A 20,705-nucleotide genomic window follows, 5' to 3' on the forward strand; every position below is an offset into this window, starting at 1 on the left:
TGGCAGTGGCTGTCTTCTTTCTTCTGGCACATGGTATAAAGGCAATGGTTGCCTCTTTCTTCACAACTTTTTCCATCCCATAGCTATACTGTAGTGGAGGTGTGCAGAGTGCACTCAGCCTGCTCCGAGAGGGTTTACATTTGGATGACTTCAGGGCTTCTTCCTCAAAGTGCTCCATATAACAGATTCACAATTACAAGTAGAGTGGGGTGCCCGTTGTGATGCTCTCCATCTGTTCATAATATTTTTTTGTGATGCAGACATTTAGGTTCTTGCAGGTCCTTCAGGTATTCTACCTGCAGATATGTAGGAGCCCTGCTGTTACTGACAGAGGGATGTAATGGCACCTCATCTTAGTAAATTTTATGGAGCCCGTCTTGGTGGTGTGGGTCTTTGTGGGAACAGTTTCTTGATAACCCCCTCTGGCAAATCCGAGTCCTTGAGAAATATCTTGGTGTAGTTCTGTTGGAGTCATCATTTAGCAGTCCCTGCATCTTCACAGTGCAGTCCTTGTTGTTGACGACCAAGCATTGCCTGAGTCTGCAGGTAATATATCCTAACAAGTGTGCTGTGGCTGAGCAGTATTTGCCTGAGTTTTGGTCTGTGGAATATGTACACACTACTATTTTAACACAAACATTGAAACAATGGGACAGTGTCATTAGTGAGTCCGTTGAAATGTGCACCAGTGACTATTTCATCGAACTGGCACTGTGTCTGTAGTCTCAGCAAAGCTTAGGAACTGGCACTTAGTCTAATAAAGAGGACACTCAGCAAAGTCAATGAGCTAGTAGCCTTGGCAGCCCCGAGTGCCTACAACCACACTACTGGAGCTGCCGGGTCTTGCTGCCAACAGACATAGACACAGTCACACTCTGGCATGGACTGCTTGTGGAATGCCCTGCAGAGTGGATGGAGTTAGCCATGTGTCTCCAGATCATTCAGTTTGTCAACACACACCAGATGGTGTAACTTGTCTTACCACTGAAATTATGTGTCCATTGGACATGTGGACTATTTGATCAACAGTGTTGTTGAAGACAGAAGAAATAGTGCGAATAAATTTGTGTGTAGGCACCTTTACTACAGGGCAATAATGACCCGATTTGCATACCAGTTGTGTTAACAGAATGGGCAAACAGAATTATGTGTCAAGAAAGTATTTTAGTAGTGTCTGACTTGAGGTAACTTGATATTGTGGTCATGAGAAGATATTTGCACTGAAGTTGATGTTTGAATATCATAACTCTTTATTTTTGTGCTTGCAAAGAAAAACTTGAGAAAATGGTATGAAAATCTGCCTTGTATAATGCAGTATTGCTATAATGTAATTGGATAGATAAAAAATATGCTCATCAAGCAGTGGCAGGAGAACACAGATATAAAGGTATTAAAGATTGCAAGCTTTTGTAGCCTGTGGCTACTTCTTCTGGCAGAATATTTGAATGGGAAGGAAGAAGATTGGAGAGGTTTAGGAAAACGGGTAAAATTGTGAAAAGTTACCTAGAACCATGGGTCAGGGGAGATTTACCAGACAGGATGAGAAGGAAAGACTGATTGTTGGGGACTGCACCAGATGAGATGTGAAAATCTGAGTGCTTAAAGGTGTTGTTGTTGTTGTTGTCTTCAGTCCTGAGACTGGTTTGATGCAGCTCTCCATGCTACTCTATCCTGTGCAAGCTTCTTCACCTCCCAGAACCCACTGCAACCCACATCCTTCTGAATCTGCTTAGTGTATTCATCTCTTGCTCTCCCTCTACGATTTTTACCCTCTACGCTGCCCTCCAATACTAAATTGGTGATCCCTTGATGCCTCAGAACATGTCCTCCCAACCGATCCCTTCTTCTGGTCAAGTTGTGCCACAAACTTCTCTTCTCCCCAATCCTATTCAATACTTCCTCATTAGTTATGTGATCTACCCGTCTATTCTTCAGCATTCTTCTGTAGCACCATATTTCGAAAGCTTCTATTCTCTTCTTGTCCAAACTATTTATCGTCCATGTTTCATTTCCATTCATGGCTACACTCCATATAAATACTTTCAGAAATGACTTCCTGACACTTAAATCTATACTCGATGTTAACAAACTTCTCTTCTTCAGAAACGCTTTCCTTGCCATTGCCAGTCTACATTTTATGTCCTCTCTACTTCGACCATCATCAGTTATTTTGCTCCCCAAATAGCAAAACTCCTTTACTACTTTAAGTGTCCCATTTCCTAATCTAATTCCCTCAGCATCACCAGAGTTAATTCGACTACATTCCATTATCCTCGTTTTGCTTTTGTTCTAGCATTCAATAAATTATTGTGTGAAGTATTTAGAAATTAACAGGTAGCTTTTTCAAAGACTAGTTTCTTGTCGCATCTTGCCATCTCTGCTTAAATAGGCTATGCAACTTTCTGTTACTAGTTTGAGTGGAAAAAAGGAATTTCAATAAAAGGAGAACCTTAACATTCGATCAGAGAAACAATAATAAACAACATACTTCTAATACAATGAAGCCAGCCCTCTCTGTCTTGATCATTTCATCATACTTTTTTGTACCCAAATGGCAAATGTTGCCTGTATTTTCTTCTTATTGTTTCTTTGACTGAATTTTAAAGTTCTCATTTTACTGAAATTTCCTGTTTTCCATTGACTGTAAGTTTGCAGTGGACTAGTTGTGGTGAGTTGTTAGCATGAAGCTTATGTCTCTTTGTTGATCATCTTACTTCTTCTTACTTTGCACAAACTTTATTTTGTGTGTGAGAAATGTAAGAGCAGATGGCAAAATATTTTTTGCTTCATTTGGTGTCATTTTTTGAGGCATTTGTTAATTTTTGTTCCCACTGTTTCATTGTGCAATGTGTTTACATCATAAGCTAGAGTGGGTAGTAATGTTAAGACATGAATTTTGTTAGCCGAGTGCTGAGTTAAGGTTTTGTTGAAATTCTAAGAGGGACACGCTAAAGCTCTATAAATGTTAATCGTTTTTGTATGTCAAGTGGGGGCTTGAGAGAGCATCTTGATATAGAATGTCATGATTATGGTCATATCCATTAAGTTTCATAGGTAATTGGTTGATGGAGTAATAAATGTAAAGACATTACTCATGTTTATCATCCTCATTTACGAAACTGGAACAAGCACTGTAATTATTGTGACAACGTGCAGTATGACTGCTTCATATTTCTACACAGTAGGTGATCTTTGATGATACAATTAAGAAAAATGATTTTCTCAACTTGCCTTACCTGTGTTGTTTCTTCTCATGCCAAAGGTGGTAGTGTGCACACTGTGAAAGAATGTAGTTATGGGAAGCAATATAATGTTATCAGCAACTAAAATTCTATTTTCTTTGAAGACTTGGGAGATTTTGTGCATAGGATAAAAATTATAAAGAATTAAACCCAGTGAATTATTAGTAGAACCAGGCATTTTATACAGATTGTACGTTTTTGTTGTTGAAATGATAGCCTCGCAGCTGATGAAACTGAGAGCAGTTTATATTAGTAAAAAAACATTTCTTGACTATAAGCAAGATAAAACCATAGAATGGGTTATCTGTACGCCCCTCTCCCACTGGTATTGATTACAGTTTTACAACCAGAAACCATGTATTTATTAGAATAAAAATTCTGCATTTAAGGAAAGGCAATAATGCTTTACTTATATACTCCTCTCAAGACACTGTCCATTCCATTCAACTGCTCTTCCAAGTACTTTGCTGTCTCTCACAGAACTACAATGTCATCGGTGAATAATGTTTTTATTTCTTCTCCATTGATTTTAATACCTACTACGAATTTTTCTTTTGTTTCCTTTACTGCTTGCTCAATATACAGATTGAATAACATCGGGGAGAGGCTACAACCCCGACTTACTCCCTTCCCAACCACTGCTTCCCTTTCATGTCCCTCGACTCTCAACTTTCACGTCCCTCGACTCTTATACCTGCCATCTGGTTTCTGTACAAATTGTAAATAGCCTTTCACTCCCTGTATTTTACCCCTGCCACCTTTAGAATTTGAAAGAGAGTATTCCAGTCAACATTGTCAAAAGCTTTCTCCAAGTCTACAAATGCTAGAAACGAAGGTTTGCCTTTCCTTAATCTTTCTTCTAAGATAAGTCGTAAGGTCAGTATTGCCTCACGTGTTCCAGTATTTCTACGGAATCCAAACTGATCTTCCCCGAGGTCGGCTTCTACTAGTTTTTCCATTCATCTGTAAAGAATTTGTGTGAGTATTTTGCAGCTGTGACTTATTAAACTGATAGTTCGGTAATTTTCACATCTGTCAACACCTGCTTTCTTTGGGATTGGAATTAGTATATTCTTCTTGAAGTCTGAGGGTATTTTGCCTGTTTCATACATCTTGCTCAGCAGATGGTAGAGTTTTGTCAAGACTGGCTCTCCCAAGGCCGTCAGTAGTTCTAATGGAATGTTGTCTACTCCGAGGGCCTTGTTTCGACTCAGGTCTTTCAGTGCTCTGTCAAACTCTTCACGCAGTATCGTATCTCCCATTTCATCTTCATCTACATCCTCTTCCATTTCCATAATATTGTCCTCAAGTACATCGCCCTTGTATAGACCCTCTATATACTCCTTCCACCTTTCTGCTTTCCCTTCTTTGCTTAGAACTGGGTTTCCATCTGAGGTCTTGATGTTCATACAAGTGGTTCTCTTATCTCCAAAGGTCTCTCTAATTTTCCTGTAGGCAGTATCTATCTTACCCCTAGTGAGATAAGCTTCTACATCCTTACATTTGTCCTCTAGCCATCCCTGCTTAGCCATTATGCACTTCCTGTCGATCTCATTTTTTAGGCGTTTGTATTCCTTTTTGCCTGCTTCATTTATTGCATTTTTATATTTTCTCCTTTCATCAATTAAATTCAGTATTTCTTCTGTTACCCAGGGATTTCTACTAGCCCTTGTCTTTTTACCTACTTGATCCTCTGCTGCCTTCACTATTTCATCCCTCAAAGCTACCCATTCTTCTTCTACTGTATTTCTTTCCCTCATTCCTGTCAATAGTTCCTTCATGCTCTCCCTGACTCTCTGTACAACGTCTGGTTCTTTCAGTTTCTCCAGGCCCCATCTCCTTAAATTCCCACCTTTTTGCAGTTTCTTCAGTTTTAATCTACAGGTCATAACCAATAGATTGTGGTCAGAGTCCACATCTGCCCCTGGAAATGTCTTACAATTTAAAACCTGGTTCCTAAATCTCTGTCTTACCATTATATAATCTATCTGATACCTTTTAGTATCTCCAGGGTTCTTCCATGTATACAACCTTCTTTCATGATTCTTAAACCAAGTGTTACCTATGATTAAGTTGTGCTCTGTGCAAAATTCTACCATGCGGCTTCCTCTTTCATTTCTTTGCCCCAGTCCATATTCACCTACTACATTTCCTTCTCTCCCTTTTCCTACTACCGAATTCCAGTCACCCATGACTATTAAATTTTCATCTCCCTTCACTATCTGAATAATTTCTTTTATTTGATCATACATTTCTTCAATTTCTTCGTCATCTGCAGAGCTAGTTGGCATATAAACTTGTACTACTGTAGTAGGTGTGGGCTTCGTATCTATCTTGGCCACAATAATGCGTTCACTATGCTGTTTGTAGTAGCTTACCCGCATTCCTACTTTCCTATTCATTATTAAACCTACTCCTGCATTGCCCCTATTTGATTCTGTGTTTATAACCCTGTAGTCACCTGACCAGAAGTCTTGTTCCTCCTGCCACCGAACTTCACTGATTCCCACTATATCTAACTTTAACCTATCCATTTCTCTTTTTAAATTTTCTAACCTACTTGCCCGATTAAGGGATCTGACATTCCATGCTCCGATCCGTAGAACGCCAGTTTTCTTTCTCCTGATAATGACATCCTCTTGGGTAGTCCCCGCTCGGAGATCCGAATGGGGAACTATTTTACCTCCGGAATATTTTACCCAAGAGGACGCCATCATCATTTAATCATACAGTAAAGCTGCATGCCCTTGGGAAAAATTACGGCCGTAGTTTCCCCTTGCTTTCAGCCGTTCACAGTACCAGCACAGCAAGGCCGATTTGGTTATTGTTACAAAGCCAGATCAGTCAATCATCCAGACTGTTGCCCTTGCAACTACTGAAATGGCTGCTGCCCCTCTTCAGGAACCACTCGTTTGTCTGGCCTCTCAACAGATACCCCTCCGATGTGGTTGTACCTATGGTACGGCTATCTGTATCGCTGAGGCACGCAAGCCTCCCCACCAACGGCAAGGTCCATGGTTCATGTGGACTGTGGAAGGTGGAAGGTAGCATAATATGCAAGGGAGAAATTACTACCAAAACATCGTGCATGAGTTAATAAGAACAGAAATCTAAGTGCTTTATATGTTATAGAAAACGAAAGCTATTGAGAACGAAAGGGAAGTGAAAAAGGAATAGTTGCTGTGAAAATATACTAAGACCAAAGAAATTAAATTCAGGCCAGTTGGGTGGCAAGGATCAATGTAAAAAGCCGAACAGTTTTCACAGAACAGCTGGTATGCAACATGTGTCATTTCACAGTGGCTCTCCCATTGATAATATTTGTTTTGTCAGTTACAGCACTGGTATAGGTGGTGGTAGGAGGGCGCTTAGTGCTAATCTTACACAAAGACAGTGACATGGATAGAAGCCATCGAGTAAGGAAATGGGTGCAGAAAGAGTATAGGGTCTGATAAGGATATTGGAGAGATTGGGAGGGCAGTGAAAACCTATTCTAGGTGTGGTGTGCAAAATGTTGGAAAGAATGGACCTATGGGCAATTTTTCTGAACTGTACTCCTTTTCGTAAACCTAACCACAGACAGGATATAAGCACTTCAACAACTGTTCATCTTCATTTTCAGTTAAATCATTCACAGTCTGAGAGTTCCACATATCTGGTTTTAAAACAACTGCGTATTTGGGCTACATATACTGATGTAACAGGAGTTGCATATTTATTGGGTAATACCGGGTTAGCTATATTTTTCAGTTTCATAAAAATTCTTCTGAATAGACTGGGGCATGATCATAGAAATTACTGGAAACAGATGTTTTGGCTGCATTGCTGTGGCTGCCTCAGTGTATAAACTGTTGTTATTTCTTGGAAGATAGGGGGAGGGTAGCTATAATTGAGCATATTGTTTTTCCACTAATGTTATTTTAGTGTTATACACTATAGCTGTACACCTAGAAGGATTTTAATTAAATGGACCCTTAATGCAGAAGTCTGCTTATTTATATATATGTGACAGCAGTTTTTTCCAAAATTTTTTTTACTGTTTTGTTAGCTTATTGTGGATTGTGGAATTGTGTCTTTTTAGCTATTGCCCGTCCAGTGTGTGACTTTCTGGTTGCATGCAAGTACGTACCATCTTCTTCTCTTCTTCTTCTTCTTCTTCTTCTTCTTCTTCTTCTTCTTCTTCTTCTTTTTTAGCTGCAGACCAGCACAATTAAAAGATACATGAAACTTGTGGCCACAGACTTCATCAGTAAAAGAGAGACACACATCATTCACACACACATTCACGATAGACAACCACAGCATCTCAGACCAGATTGCAACTATCATGTGGAATTCAAGCAGCAATGTGGAGGGGGCGGGGAAGGGGAAGGGATGGTAGTGTACACGTGGGGGTAGAGACAAACGTTGTCTGATGGAGTGTGCAGGGACCAGACTGCCAACAGGCACAGTGTCAGGCGTTTGTGGTGCGAGGAGGTAGGGAGAAAAGGGGAGCAAAATAGGAGAGGAGCAGGGAAAGACATGTGGATGCATTGGAAGAGGGCTACAAATAAACAGTGTGGGAGGTAAGAAAGGGGAGGAGATGGTACGCCGGGAATGTGTCGTCGAAAATAGGCCGATTACTGAAGAAGAATAAAATCAAGGTTATCTTCCGTCCACCAGCAAAGAACCGGGCCCTGGTTGGATCCGTTAAAGACGATTTACAACTGAAGAAAGCAGGTGTCTACAAAATTCCCTGTGAAAGTGGCTCTGCATATATTGGCCAGACGAGAAGAACTGTCCATGAACGATGTACAAAACATGAAAGATACACCCGTCTGCGGCAACCGTCAAAATCGGCAGTAGCAGAGCACTGTATTTCATTAGGACATTCAATGGAATACAATGGAACAAAAATTTTAGCTCCGGTTTCCGGATTTTGGGATTCTGTAATCAAGGAATCAGTGGAAATACGTCTTGCCGATAATCTTATAAATCGTGACAACGGCTTTCAACTGGATAAAAATTGGAATCCTGTTATTAAAATTATACAATCACAGCGGAATAGACAGCGTCATTCGATACTCAATGACTAGATGATCTTTTACTTTCACCACTGAGGGCAGCACGTACAACTCGGCTATGCCGTGCATTTCAACACGTGACGCATGCGCTGTAGGTGCCAGTACATTTCGCATGCGCGAGATTCGGCATAAATACCGCAACTGCACCTGGGCTCTTCAGTAGTTGTGTACTCACCTGATGATGGTCGGACGTCTCTGGGCCAAAATATCGTGGCAGAATGTCGACGGGATCCGGCTGCATACCCGGAAATTATTAGAAGAACAAACACGCCGGGAAAATTTCAGAAGTCACAAGAGATCTACTTGCGGACTAGGTCTGGGGGATGGTGCCGAACTGTGATGACATCGGTGAGACCCTCACCGTAGTGAGCGAGGGAGTTCTTGTCACTGCAGATATGCTGTCCCCGGGTGGCCAGGCTGTATGGAAGAGATTTTTTGGTGTGGAAGGGATGACAGCTGTCAAAACGCAGGTACTGTCTGTGATTGGTGCTCTTAATGTGGGCAGAGGTGCAGATGTAGCCATCAGAGAGGAGGAAGTCAGCATCTAGGAAGGTGGCACACTAGGTTGAGTAGGATCACATGAAGCAGATGGGAAGATGTTGTGATTGTGAAAGAATGAAGATAGGGTGTCTTTGCCCTGACCCGAGATCATGCGGATATCATCAGTGAACCTGAATCAGACTAGGGGAGGCTAGGAAGGTCTCCTCTAGATGACCCACAAAAAGGTTGATGTAGGAGGGTTTCATGGGGGTGCCCATGGTTATGCCGCTGATTTTTTTTATATGCCTTTCCTTCAGATGACAAGTGGTTGTGGATTAGGCTAAAGTTAGTAAGGTGTATGAGGAATGAGGTAATGGGTTTGGTGTCTGAAGGACATTTGGAAAAGTAGTGTTCAATAGCAGTGAGGCTACGGGCATGAGGGATGTTGGTGTACAGAGAAGTGGCATCAACAGTGATGAGTAGGAATCAATGGTGTAAAGGGGTGGGGATGATGGAGAGTCGGTGAAGAAAGCGGTTGGTGTCTTTGATGTGGTAGGCTAGATTATGGGCAGTCAGTTGGAGGTGTTGGTCTATAAGGGCCAAAATTCTTTCAGTGGGAGCACAATAACCAGCCACCATGGGGCGTCCAGGATTGTTAGGTTTGTGGATTTTGAGAAGCACGTAGAAGGTGGGTGTGCAGGGTGTCATGGGATAAGGAGGGAAATGGATTCGTGGGAGATGTTCTGGGGAGGGCCTAAAGTGGTGTTCCGTCTCCCACCCAACCTCCACAACATGCTAGTCCATCCCTATGCCACTCCCAGTCCCAACCCCGTACCACAAAGATCATATCCCTGTGGAAGACCCAGGTGCAAAACCTGTCCAGCACTTCCTACTCAAGTTCTCTCACAGGCTTATCCTACCCTATCAGGGGCAGGGCCAATTGTCAAAGCAGCCATGTTATTTACCAGACCTGCTGCAATCATTGCACAGCTTTTTATATTGGTGTGACTACCAAACAGCTATCCACCAGGATGAACGACCTCTATGGAACTGTCGCCAGGAACAAAGCAGACCACGCTGTAGCACAACATGCGTGGAACATAACACATTTGATGTATCCGAGCCACCTGGATCCTTCCGTCCACCACCAGCTTTTGTGAACTGCGCAGATGGGAGTTATCCTTACAATACATAATTATCCCGGCCTCAATATGTGGTAACATACTGTCCCCACCCCCTCTGTCCTATCATCTCCTCCACTTTCTCATCTCTCACCCTGTTTATTTGCAGCCCTCTGCCAGTGCATCTGCCCATATTTCCCCATTCCTCTCCTTTTCTGCTTCTTTTTTTCCTCTTTTTCCCCTCTTTCCTCCCTCTCCCCTTCCTTTTTCTCCCACATACCCACCCCACAACCTTTTGACGCTGTGCCTGTTGGCAGTCCAGTCCCTGCGCACTCCACCAGACAGCGTTTATCTCTCTCCCCATCCATAGACTACCATCCCTTCCCCTTTCCCACCCCTTACAGATTGCTGCTTGCATCCCACATGAAAGTTGCATTCTGACTTTGATATGTTGGAGTTGGTGGGAATGTGTGCATGAGGTGAGCCTGCTTGTATGAATGGTGTATGTCTCTCTTTTGCTGACGTGTGTCTCTCTTTTACTGATGAATGCTGTGGCCAAAAGCTTTATGTAAGTGTCTTGTAAGTGTGCCTGTTTGCAACTCGTGTCTTCTTAATGGTAAGTAGCAATCTGTCTTTTCCAACATTGTTGATGTTCCTGCCTGGAGTGTTCATTGTTTGATATGTAGCATCTTTTATTTCCTGTATCTTATTTAATTTGCACTGTGGTGTGTGTATGTGTAGTATTGCCAGCTTTTACTCAGTGCTTTGACTGCTGCTTCCCTTTTGGCATTAAGTGGTTGGAGAAACATATTTTTCCAAAGTAGTAATGTATAAATATACATCATAAGCTACCTTTTACTTAAGAAGCAAATCAGCAGCTTGAGCTTCAGAGTCTGCAGCTGTCTTTGACACCAACACAGTTACTGACCCCAGCATTTTTGTGGAGCAGTACTTTCAGTGTAATGGTAGTGATACTGTTAGGAAGCATTATTCCACAGAATGTTTCTCAAGGCAGTATTTTAAGTGGAACACTTTTCTTTTGAATCTTTCTCGATAAAATACTGTGTAATGTTCTCCACAAGTTGTCTGATTTTCAGTACCAACTTTTCATCTGGCATCTGTTGTCTTTAGTTGACAGTTGAATAAATGAAAGAACTAGCAGAAAAGTCTGGTTTCAGCTTTTCATCTGAACAGGTGTGGTCATTTTTGGAGCATAATGCTAGGCGTGGAGTTGATGCAAGGTTTATGCAATTTAAATGAGTTCAGGTCATGTATGGTATCAATAAAAGCTCAGAGTTTGTAAGTGTTCTGTATTGTGCATGCTTTTTCTATTTGTACTGTTGCCCCAGCATTAGTGAAAAAAGGGACTAAATTTTTGTTGCTCAAGATAAATTGGGTGCAGTTCAGGAATATTTTATAATTAATCTTTCAATTAAGATTTTAATCACCAATGATTGGACAGTTTTCCAGAAATTTATGAGGAAATATGAAACCCATCTGTTTCTTATAGAGTTAAGATTGTGTTAGCATTGCCAGTATTTCTTTTTTTTTATCATATTGATACCCCTATTCATTTTTTTTCAGAATTTGCTGGCCGTGTTCTTCAGGATGGACCAAACCCTCGAGTCGGAAAAAAATCAGATCAGGCCCATCCTCCTATCCATCCAACAAAATACACAAACTCACTCACAGGTGAATGTCTCATGCTTGAGTTTTTCAGCTTGTATCTTTTTTCCTCTTGTGTGTACTAGCTATATTGAAAATAAACTCTGGTGTACTTGTTGATATCATTGCTGAGGCTGGGGTAATCAGTTCAAGTGTCTGTAGATGACTAATTTGTAGTAGAGGACAACTCAATTGTGTGAACTGAATGGCAGAGAAGTGGTTGGAGTGAAGGAATGGAACTTGGCAGATTGTTGTACCGCAGGTGTTACAGAAGAGGTAGAGGTTATGGGTGGTGGCTAAAAGCTATTGGTGAAATCACATTCGTTATTAGAGTCTGGTACCACTTAATATCCCTGTTCTTTTTAAAGTGTAATTTGCATGGTACCTGTACATCTATGGAAGTAGATAATTGCCAAGTGATTGTTGTACCAAGAGTCAAAAAGAGGCAGTTGATACAGCCTGCATTTGGGTGCAGTCAAGTTTGGATCCAAAGCCTGTATCTAATTTAAATTGTGTACAGTGAACAAATGATATTGACACTAGGTTAAAATACATTTTGCAATAAAAGCAAAGAAAGTAACTCAAAGCATATACTAACGTGATCAAGACCTCACAATCTGGAATGTGGCCCATTACATAAACCAACAATACTTCAGAGGATGTCCCTTGTCTGTTGTAGAAGATGTTATATTGCTTGAATACCTTCCAGTAATGGTAGAAGTGTTTGTGTTTACCTTTTTATTTTTCACAATTAATATTTTGTGTAAATTTGTAAATTGAGCTGTATACTCTGGTACTGCTTTGTAGTATGGTCAATTAAGCCTTTTCATAAAAACAGTTGAAATTTTCGGGTGTTTACATGGTATTCTTCCTCTTCCTAAGTTAATTGTATTTCATTCTAGCTTGTACTAACACCTGTGTCATCAGTTTCAATATATACCTAGTAGGAGTCATTCTTTACTTGGGAACTGAGCAAGTCACCATTCTTTGCAGATACAATTATATTTTTTATCCATAAATTGTTAGAATTGGTAGTGTACCCTTAAATTTATAGTTTGGATAGTATACCACTTTTTGACACATTGTCCTTAAAATACATTTTTGTTTATGTCCAGAAGACACACTACTTCCTCTTTGTGCTTGTTTTGAAGGCACACTTGAGATTAGGAGTACATTGCATGTAATAATTGTTTCTTCACTATATAGAAGCGTCTCTTATTTCATTCTGGGCCTCTTATTTTTGGATCATGTTGTCAAAATATTTTCAATTTAAATTGTGTTATGTCTGTTATCTCACAGTATCATTTCATAAATGTATCCTCTGTGTCTTTTAAGTAAATATGAAAATGTATACTTTTTTGTTTTGTGTTGGACACTTTCTTCACTGTTTAGAACACTTGTATTCTGATCATTGCATCTGTATTTTCTTTAAGTCTATAAAAATATGCCAACTCCTGTCAACATTTCTGATAATATTTATAGTATTTTAAATACAAGAAGAGAGACTGGCTGGCTTACCTTCAGGACGCAAAATTCCTCTTTCTGCCTGCAGAAACACTTCTGGAAGCAATGATTATTGTTTTCTACTTCAAACGCTTTTATTAATAGTGCTGTGAATCTTGTCTCATGAAGGTAACTACAGTACAGCCATTCTGTGTTCTTTTTACACAGTTTCTCAGCTGAGTTTTCTGTAGTTCTTTATTAGTAATTAAGTTGGGGATGTAAAACTAATGACCCTGTAATCTCACCACTTCTTTCTTTTTCCTAGTTTATAAATTTTCATGAGACTGTGTACTTTTCATTATTTAAATTTATTAACTGAGTTGACTTAGAAGCTTGCATGTTTGTCATGGAATACCACTGTTTTATTTTTTTGCATACAGATTCCCTCATTTTGAGAAATGTCCAAGTTATGTAACATAATTTGTACATGTCAAGATGTTGATTTTTACTTCCAACCGGCCAAACTTCTTTACTATTTTTATATCCATGGCATAAAAGTGTTGTTACCAGACATGACTTGTGGTTTCCATATTGGGTAATGCTGTGATGTTAATTGATTGGAACTAACCTAGACCTTGTACTATGCTACAGATCAGTCCATCATTGCAACCAAGATTTCAGGGGGAGAGATGGGGGAGGCTATATCACACTCTAGCAAAATGTTTAGATACTGGATCTTCTTCCCAGTTTATATTCAACTACTAAATAATGTCAAAAGCTAGCTCCCAAGACGAGATATGTAGATAGCTTGTTTATCCCACAATGTCACATTTTACAACATTTTACAACAACAAATCATAATACAGAACGTGTTTTGGAGAGATCTTTAATTTGGTGTATGTTAGCTTCACTGCATGCTTCGTGTTTATGATGTTTTAATCTCTAAACGTCAGGGTTTAATGTTTTTTGTCCTCAAACCACAGCATTTATGAGTTCAAATTATGAAACAGTAATGTTTCCATGACATCATGTTGTGATTGGCTGATATCAGCAACCCGACCAACCACTATATTAATTTCCATACCATATTTGTTTTATTTATAATAGTATATTACAAAAATATGCATGATATGAAGCGATACAGCGCATTAAAGATCTCTCCAAAATGTGTCATCATTAGTATGACTTCATGTGCTAAATTGTCAGGAAATTTGATACTTTTGCACCAAAGTTCATAACTAAGGACACTTTAGTAAAATATGAAGTTGGTGGTTAAACATGTGACTTTCCTTTTTATGCACTTAAATTCATAAGCTAAATTGATTGTTACATCAAAGTGCTAGTCTCTTACCTTCTGTTAATACACTTTTGCTTACCTTAATTCACTTGTTTATAGGTGAAACCGGCTGATTCAGTAGTTCTTTATCAAGAGGACCCTTCGCAAGCGCACAAAGTCTATCCTCATTCATGGTATTATGCATGAATGTTTTCACTTGCTTAAACATAGAGAAACAGTGTTCTGCCATTCCTGTCATCATTGGGAAGGTTAATATTATCTGCAGAAACTTTACACTTTCAGGAAAAGCTTTTGCCACGTTGTTTTCTGGCACTTCATAAAATCCCTTCAGCTGTATAACATGTTCCATTCATGACATAAGTATATTTAATGTAATGTAAGCAACAACAGCTCCTGGAACTTTGAGTTCTTTTCCTGAGAAAATAATTTTATGTTTAGAAAACAACTTATAGTTCAAACATTTGTGCAGTTGACAAGAGATTGTTTAAACTGAATCAGTCACTGATCTGGGTCACAATACAGCCACAGAAGTGGTGCTCACACCATTCTTGATTCAGTGAGATGTCCCCATTTTGCAGTTGGTTCTTCTCATTCCCAGTGATTGTCTGTGTCAAGTGAGGTCCTATAATGCTGGACGAAGCTGTAAGCTTAGGCGTAAGTTTTCACTGCTTCAATATTCCTTTGTTGCAGTTGGCTGAACAGTTACAGCGAGGCACAACTTCATTAAAAAAAAAATTTAACCAGAAGAGGAAATCTTCATCTTGCAGGAAACACTTTACTCCCAGATCCTTGTTTATTGTTCTGTAATCATTAGTATCATCATCAATAATTTTTTACACTCACTCAAAAATTTGCTTTTGGTATTTGTATATAGTGATTATATTCCATGATTTGAAATTCCATCTTAGGGACTGAGGATAGGTAGGAATACATTTCTTCATTACCTCATACTTCAAGTAGCCAAAGAGGATCCACTCTTGCTTATTGCCTGTCACACGATGTTCAACAAATAATTTTAACTGATGTACATAACATGAAAGAAGTGAGCATTTTCATACATCTCTTTAATTCTGATTTGAGCTCCACTTTTATGGCCACTCATAACAGGGGCACCACCATAACAATGAGTTATCAGTTTTTCTGGTGCTTCAGTTATGTAAAAAAAATCTGCAGTTACATAAGTATGATTTTTAGTTCATACAAAGAAAATAAGTCTTCCCTTTATTTTCCCCATTAACTCATACCGAATTAATACAGCCAATTGTGACAAATTTGAAGTCAGTGGTTTCATCAGCTTTGATTGTAAGGAATTTTGTCTTCAACAGTCCACTCCTGATGAGATTGAGACATACATCATAAATTGATTCCAGCACTTCATTTTGAATTGTTTTGGACAGGCCTAAGAAAACCTGGTTTTCTGATTTTTCAATGTGCTGCTTCTAGATGCCATCAGGTCAATTAGACCTTGAAAAAAATTCTGGGTTCTTGGAATTTTTTGTTTCAGTCATCAGTTTACTCAATATACAGGGTGGTCCATCTGAAGTTTCGAATGAGATTATCTAGAAAACTATACATTGGGTAAAAATAGTGGGTGAGACAAGTTTGTAAGCTCAAAGGGGGACATCAAATGATACTACAAGTGACCTCCAGCCCCCGCCCCCTTGGGTGGGGTGGGGGGCAACTTTTAAATCTTAAATGGATGCACCCATTTTTTATTGCGTATTCAGATTCTCCATAAAAAAGTAATCAAGTTTTGTCTGTAACATTTTTTTAAACCATTGACAGATGGTGCTGAAATTGAGAAAAAAGTAAAATTGGGGAAGAACTCTGATTTATTTAGAATTATCTGAGAAAGATTAATCAAATTCATAAAACATGTGCACCAACTCTTTTGTTACACCAAATTAAGCTATTTTTGTACTAAATGTACTGTATCCTACTTTTAGCATTACCCAGGAGTGATGTCATGGATGTAGTAGAACGATGTTCCCATGGGATGCTTCATTAGTGAAAATCCCCTAGCCTCTCACATGTTGGGGTCCTTCATTAGTGAGAGTCCCCTTGTCTCTCACAATTTGGGGTGCTTAATTAATGAAATTAGCTACAAAGAAATTGTTCAAAATTATCCCCATTTGCTTCAGTGCATAAAGTCAATTGTCTGTGAAAGTTGTCCACAGTTTTGAGCAGCACGTCCCGTGGTATGGCTGCAGTTGCTCTTCAAATGCGTTGCTCCGTATCATTTCACGTTGTGAGCTGTCTGTCATAAACAACATTTTTTTAAATAACCCCACAAGAAAAAAATCAGGAGATGTTAACTCTGGTGAATGTGGAGGCCGCTGAATTGGCCTGCTGCGTCCTATCCACAGACCAGGGTACCGTATATTTCAAACATTACGCACCTGTTGGAACCACATTCATTGCCTGGTTTCTAAATCAACATCTTCCATTAGCTCCAACAAATCATAACAGAGAAGTTGTAAATAAGATTTCGGTCAAAAAATTACGGTCCTATCAAGTAACCATTTAAATTCCACACTAGACCATTAACGACCATTTGTGTTAATTGTCAATGGGTCTGTGCCAGTGTGGATTGACAGGGGGCCAATAATGACAATCGTGATGATTTAATTTGCCATTGTTTTTGAATGTGGCTTCATCAGTGAACATAACTTATGGAAAAAAAAATCATTGTCACCTCGTATCATTTCCAAGGCCCATTGGCAGAAATGCATGTGTATTTGCATATCTTTCGGCGTTAATGCCTATGTCAGTGTGATATGATACGCATGATATTTATGTACCTTCAAACTCCTCAAAACAGTCTATTTCGGTATTCCAGTTTGTCTCTGAATCGCACGATTACTCATTTTGGGATCCAGTTGTACACAGGCGAGAACAGTAAGGGTACTAGCATCATTTTCATTGTAATCGCGATGATGAGGTGGATGGTGCATGTATCCATTCTGAGCTCATTGAGTGCAATTTCAAATAATGTTTTCGCTTGGACGCCATCTGTTTGGGAAACAATCCACATACAATTGCGCTGTTGCAGTGTAATTGTTATGGCATTCACCTAAAATTAACATCACATCAACAATCTCTGTAGGAAAATAGTGAGCCATGTTTCGCTAAAGAATAATTTACTTTCCTCAGTTGATGTTTATGGTTCACAATCTGAAAGTAAAGTGATGTCTGATCACATTGTACCAACCATAATGCTGAGCCATTGTTCGCAGTTTGGCCATGGTAGCACCACAGTCTGGTGAGTAATGCAATTGGGAAGAGTTCCCTAATGAGATTTTAATACCATTCCGCCTCCCTCCGCCAAAAACTGTGGTGGGTAGGATACATTTTGAAAAAAAAAAAAAAAGCTTAATTTGATGTAATGAAAGAATTGGTCCACATTTTTTATCCATTTTGTGTGTCCCCAATTTTAATTTTTCCCGATTTCAGTGCCATCTGTCAATTGTTTAAAAAAATGTTTCAGACAAAACTTGTTTTTTTTTATGGAGAATTTGAATCTGCAATAAAAAATGGGGGTTTCCATTTAAGATTTGAAAGTTTCCCCCCGCCCTGCCCAAGGGGGCTGGGGGTCATGTGTAGTATCATTTGATGTCCCCCTTTGAGCTTACGAACTTGTCTTACCCACTATTTTTACCCAATGTATAGTTTACGAGATAATCTCATCCGAAATTTCATATGGACCACCCTGTATACAGGTTTTTGACACATTTTCATTACATGTCTTTATATTAAGGCAGCAAGCACTGTCTAGTTGGCACATAATGTCCACTTTCTGTGGCACTGATAATTCAGTAAAACCATTTAAATGTTTTTCACTGGGATTGTGTTTTTTCACCTTTGGGTGAAATTTTTTTTTAAGTCTGTGATACCATTCTCAGTCCACCACCATCAATGCTATTTGTCACAAGACACATGAAACAGAAAAATGCATTTTTCATTTCACATCCACACAACTACCCCATGTCAGCTATATTGTAGTCTTTCAGGGACTGATGACCTCAGATGTTAAGTCCCATAGTGCTTAGAGCCATTTGATTTGTACACTTGCCTTGATTTACATGGTTTTTGTTCTTGATTGATGTTAAGATCAGGTCAGGGTGCACCAAGTTCCTTCTCGTTCATCCAAACCACGTTTCAAAATTTTACTTGATACATTTTACACTGAATTCAGGGTGTGTTGTTTTTGAACTCGTAGTGTGCTGCTGTTATTCACAATAAAGTAAAATTCTATAAATTTAAGCGTAATACACTCACATAAAGAAACTTGCCAATACTTTACGTTAGCCACAAACACAATCAGCAAGGAAGGTAACTAAAGTAAAGGGACATATTTTACACACTTTTTCCTCTAATCATTCATGAAATTCTTGCTAGGTGATGGTACGTTACCATAGTCTACTTCACATTGCAAGATATTTGCAAACTTATTCCAATGGTGGATAAAATAGCAAATGAAAAAAGAAACAACTATCTAAAACATTATAAAAACAATAATACTAAACATCGATTAATGACTACCAAAGCGTAATACAGATATACAGATATAGTGATTCGATGGTGAAATTTCAGCAACTCTTTTCATTCTGTTTTGATGTAAGCAGTGGAACGTGAAAATTGTGTGTAGGTTGGTAGAACACCCTTAGGCTGAAACGCCAGAGCCTTTGAGATACCCACAAGAGCTGTACTCTAAGGAAGCCCCACGCCCAAACCTCTGTTACATAGAGCTAAGCAGCATTGCAAGGTGCAGCCATAAAAGCAACTATTACCTGTTTGAAACACATGACTTGATACCACATATCAGCAGTTCCAAAAACATTTACCAGTATTATTTAAATCCATGTTAGAAATTTGCAAATTTAAATTCTGCAATAAGTTGTTTATGAATTTATTTTAATATGTATTCTGGGGCAGCTCCATCTCAGAGCCATTAATTATGATCCATACCTGTTTGTTCCAAATTCCTACACTACATCATCTGAGCTTGTTTAGTTTCAATGTTAATCAAAATGGTATCATGATCATACTTGTAGAGTAACATTTTCTGGCATATAAATTTTATTTATTTTCTATCTTACTGGTTTGTTCTTGAACTTAGATAATCCTTCTGTATATATTATTCGTTTCAATAAATATTTTGATCACCTCTTGTCTTTGACTTCCTAAAATCATTCTGCTGAAGTTCCTTGTTTATGATGCCATTCATTTGTTTTTGACTACATGTATGTATTTGTAGAAGATATCTGCATTCTCACTGCCTTCACTTTTTATTGATAGTTATTAAATCTGTTTAATTATATGGAACTCTTGTAACTACTTGTTCATTTTGTGGAGGTACCTCCATCTCAGTATTCACAAAAGGAAAATAATGTAAAAACATCAAACAAATAAAAGAGGAACATAGGCGATTTGTGTGGTAAATGAGAAGAAAATGTGTGAAAATATGAGGCTCATATGGTATTTGTTATTACAGGGAATGAACAAAGATTATACGAATTTATTGTTCGACACTTCCTCGCATGTTGCTCCAAGGATGCTGAGGGCCTGGAAACTATAGTGGACATTGATATTGCTGGAGAAAAGGTTATCTTTCATATTATTTAAAAGACAAACTATTTAAAGACAAATATGTTATGAATTCCTGCTGCATAGTTCTTCTTCTACACCATCATCATCATTTGTCTGCATGGTGCAATGTGTTGAAGAAATATTATTGTAAATATGTTGGTGTGATAAAAGGGAAGTGACTTAGCCCATGATATAGAACGGTTTCAAAGAAATACTTTTCACTAAACAGTGGAATCCAACAATTTACATCTGTGCTACAATACCACAGCTTGCTGATGATTAAATTGCTTAATACAAAGGGCAAATAGAATAAAATGCAGATTGATTCGATGTGAGATGGAATAGAACCCACTCCTTACAAGTCATGAAATATAAGCTGCTTCAGTAAGGCTGAAGTATACTGTACTAAATTGAAGGAAAAGTCTGGTAGGAGAAGGAGAAAAATTGAAGGAAAGATATGTACTTGAAAGATATGTACTTGAAGAAGTATAGGAAAAGATTACTGCACAATAATGTTCCATTATTGTGACTTGGTATTCAACTTTCTTTCTTTCTTTTTTATTTTTTATTTTTTTAAAGCACATTTATGGTAGTTTTCAATATTTTACTATTCTGAGTATTCTTTAATGCTCCCTCTTCAATCCTTGTATGCATTTCTGTCTCTCTTCCCTTCTTTAGCATCTCTGTAACTTAAATGTTTCTCTCTCTCTCTCTCTCTCTCTCTCTCTCTCTCTCTCTCTCACCCCGACCCCTCTTGAGGACTCTGAACAATTTCTCTTCCATTTATGCCTGGTAAGACCTGGTA

At 38.8% G+C, this 20,705-nt stretch overlaps 1 protein-coding gene across 1 annotated transcript in view; it reads left to right on the forward strand.

The window, feature by feature from the left end:
- Positions 1 to 20,705, forward strand: part of LOC126334534 (DNA topoisomerase 3-alpha-like) — a 178,414-nt gene that overhangs the window by 71,113 nt on the left and 86,596 nt on the right. The window contains exons 8-9 of the mRNA XM_049996890.1: positions 11,491 to 11,598; positions 19,806 to 19,915. Of these exons, the coding sequence (XP_049852847.1) occupies positions 11,491 to 11,598; positions 19,806 to 19,915 (218 nt within the window). The remainder of the gene's footprint in view (positions 1 to 11,490; positions 11,599 to 19,805; positions 19,916 to 20,705) is intronic.

The sequence above is a fragment of the Schistocerca gregaria genome, chromosome 2 (assembly GCF_023897955.1).
Source record: "Schistocerca gregaria isolate iqSchGreg1 chromosome 2, iqSchGreg1.2, whole genome shotgun sequence".
NCBI classification, from domain to species: Eukaryota; Metazoa; Arthropoda; class Insecta; order Orthoptera; family Acrididae; genus Schistocerca; species Schistocerca gregaria.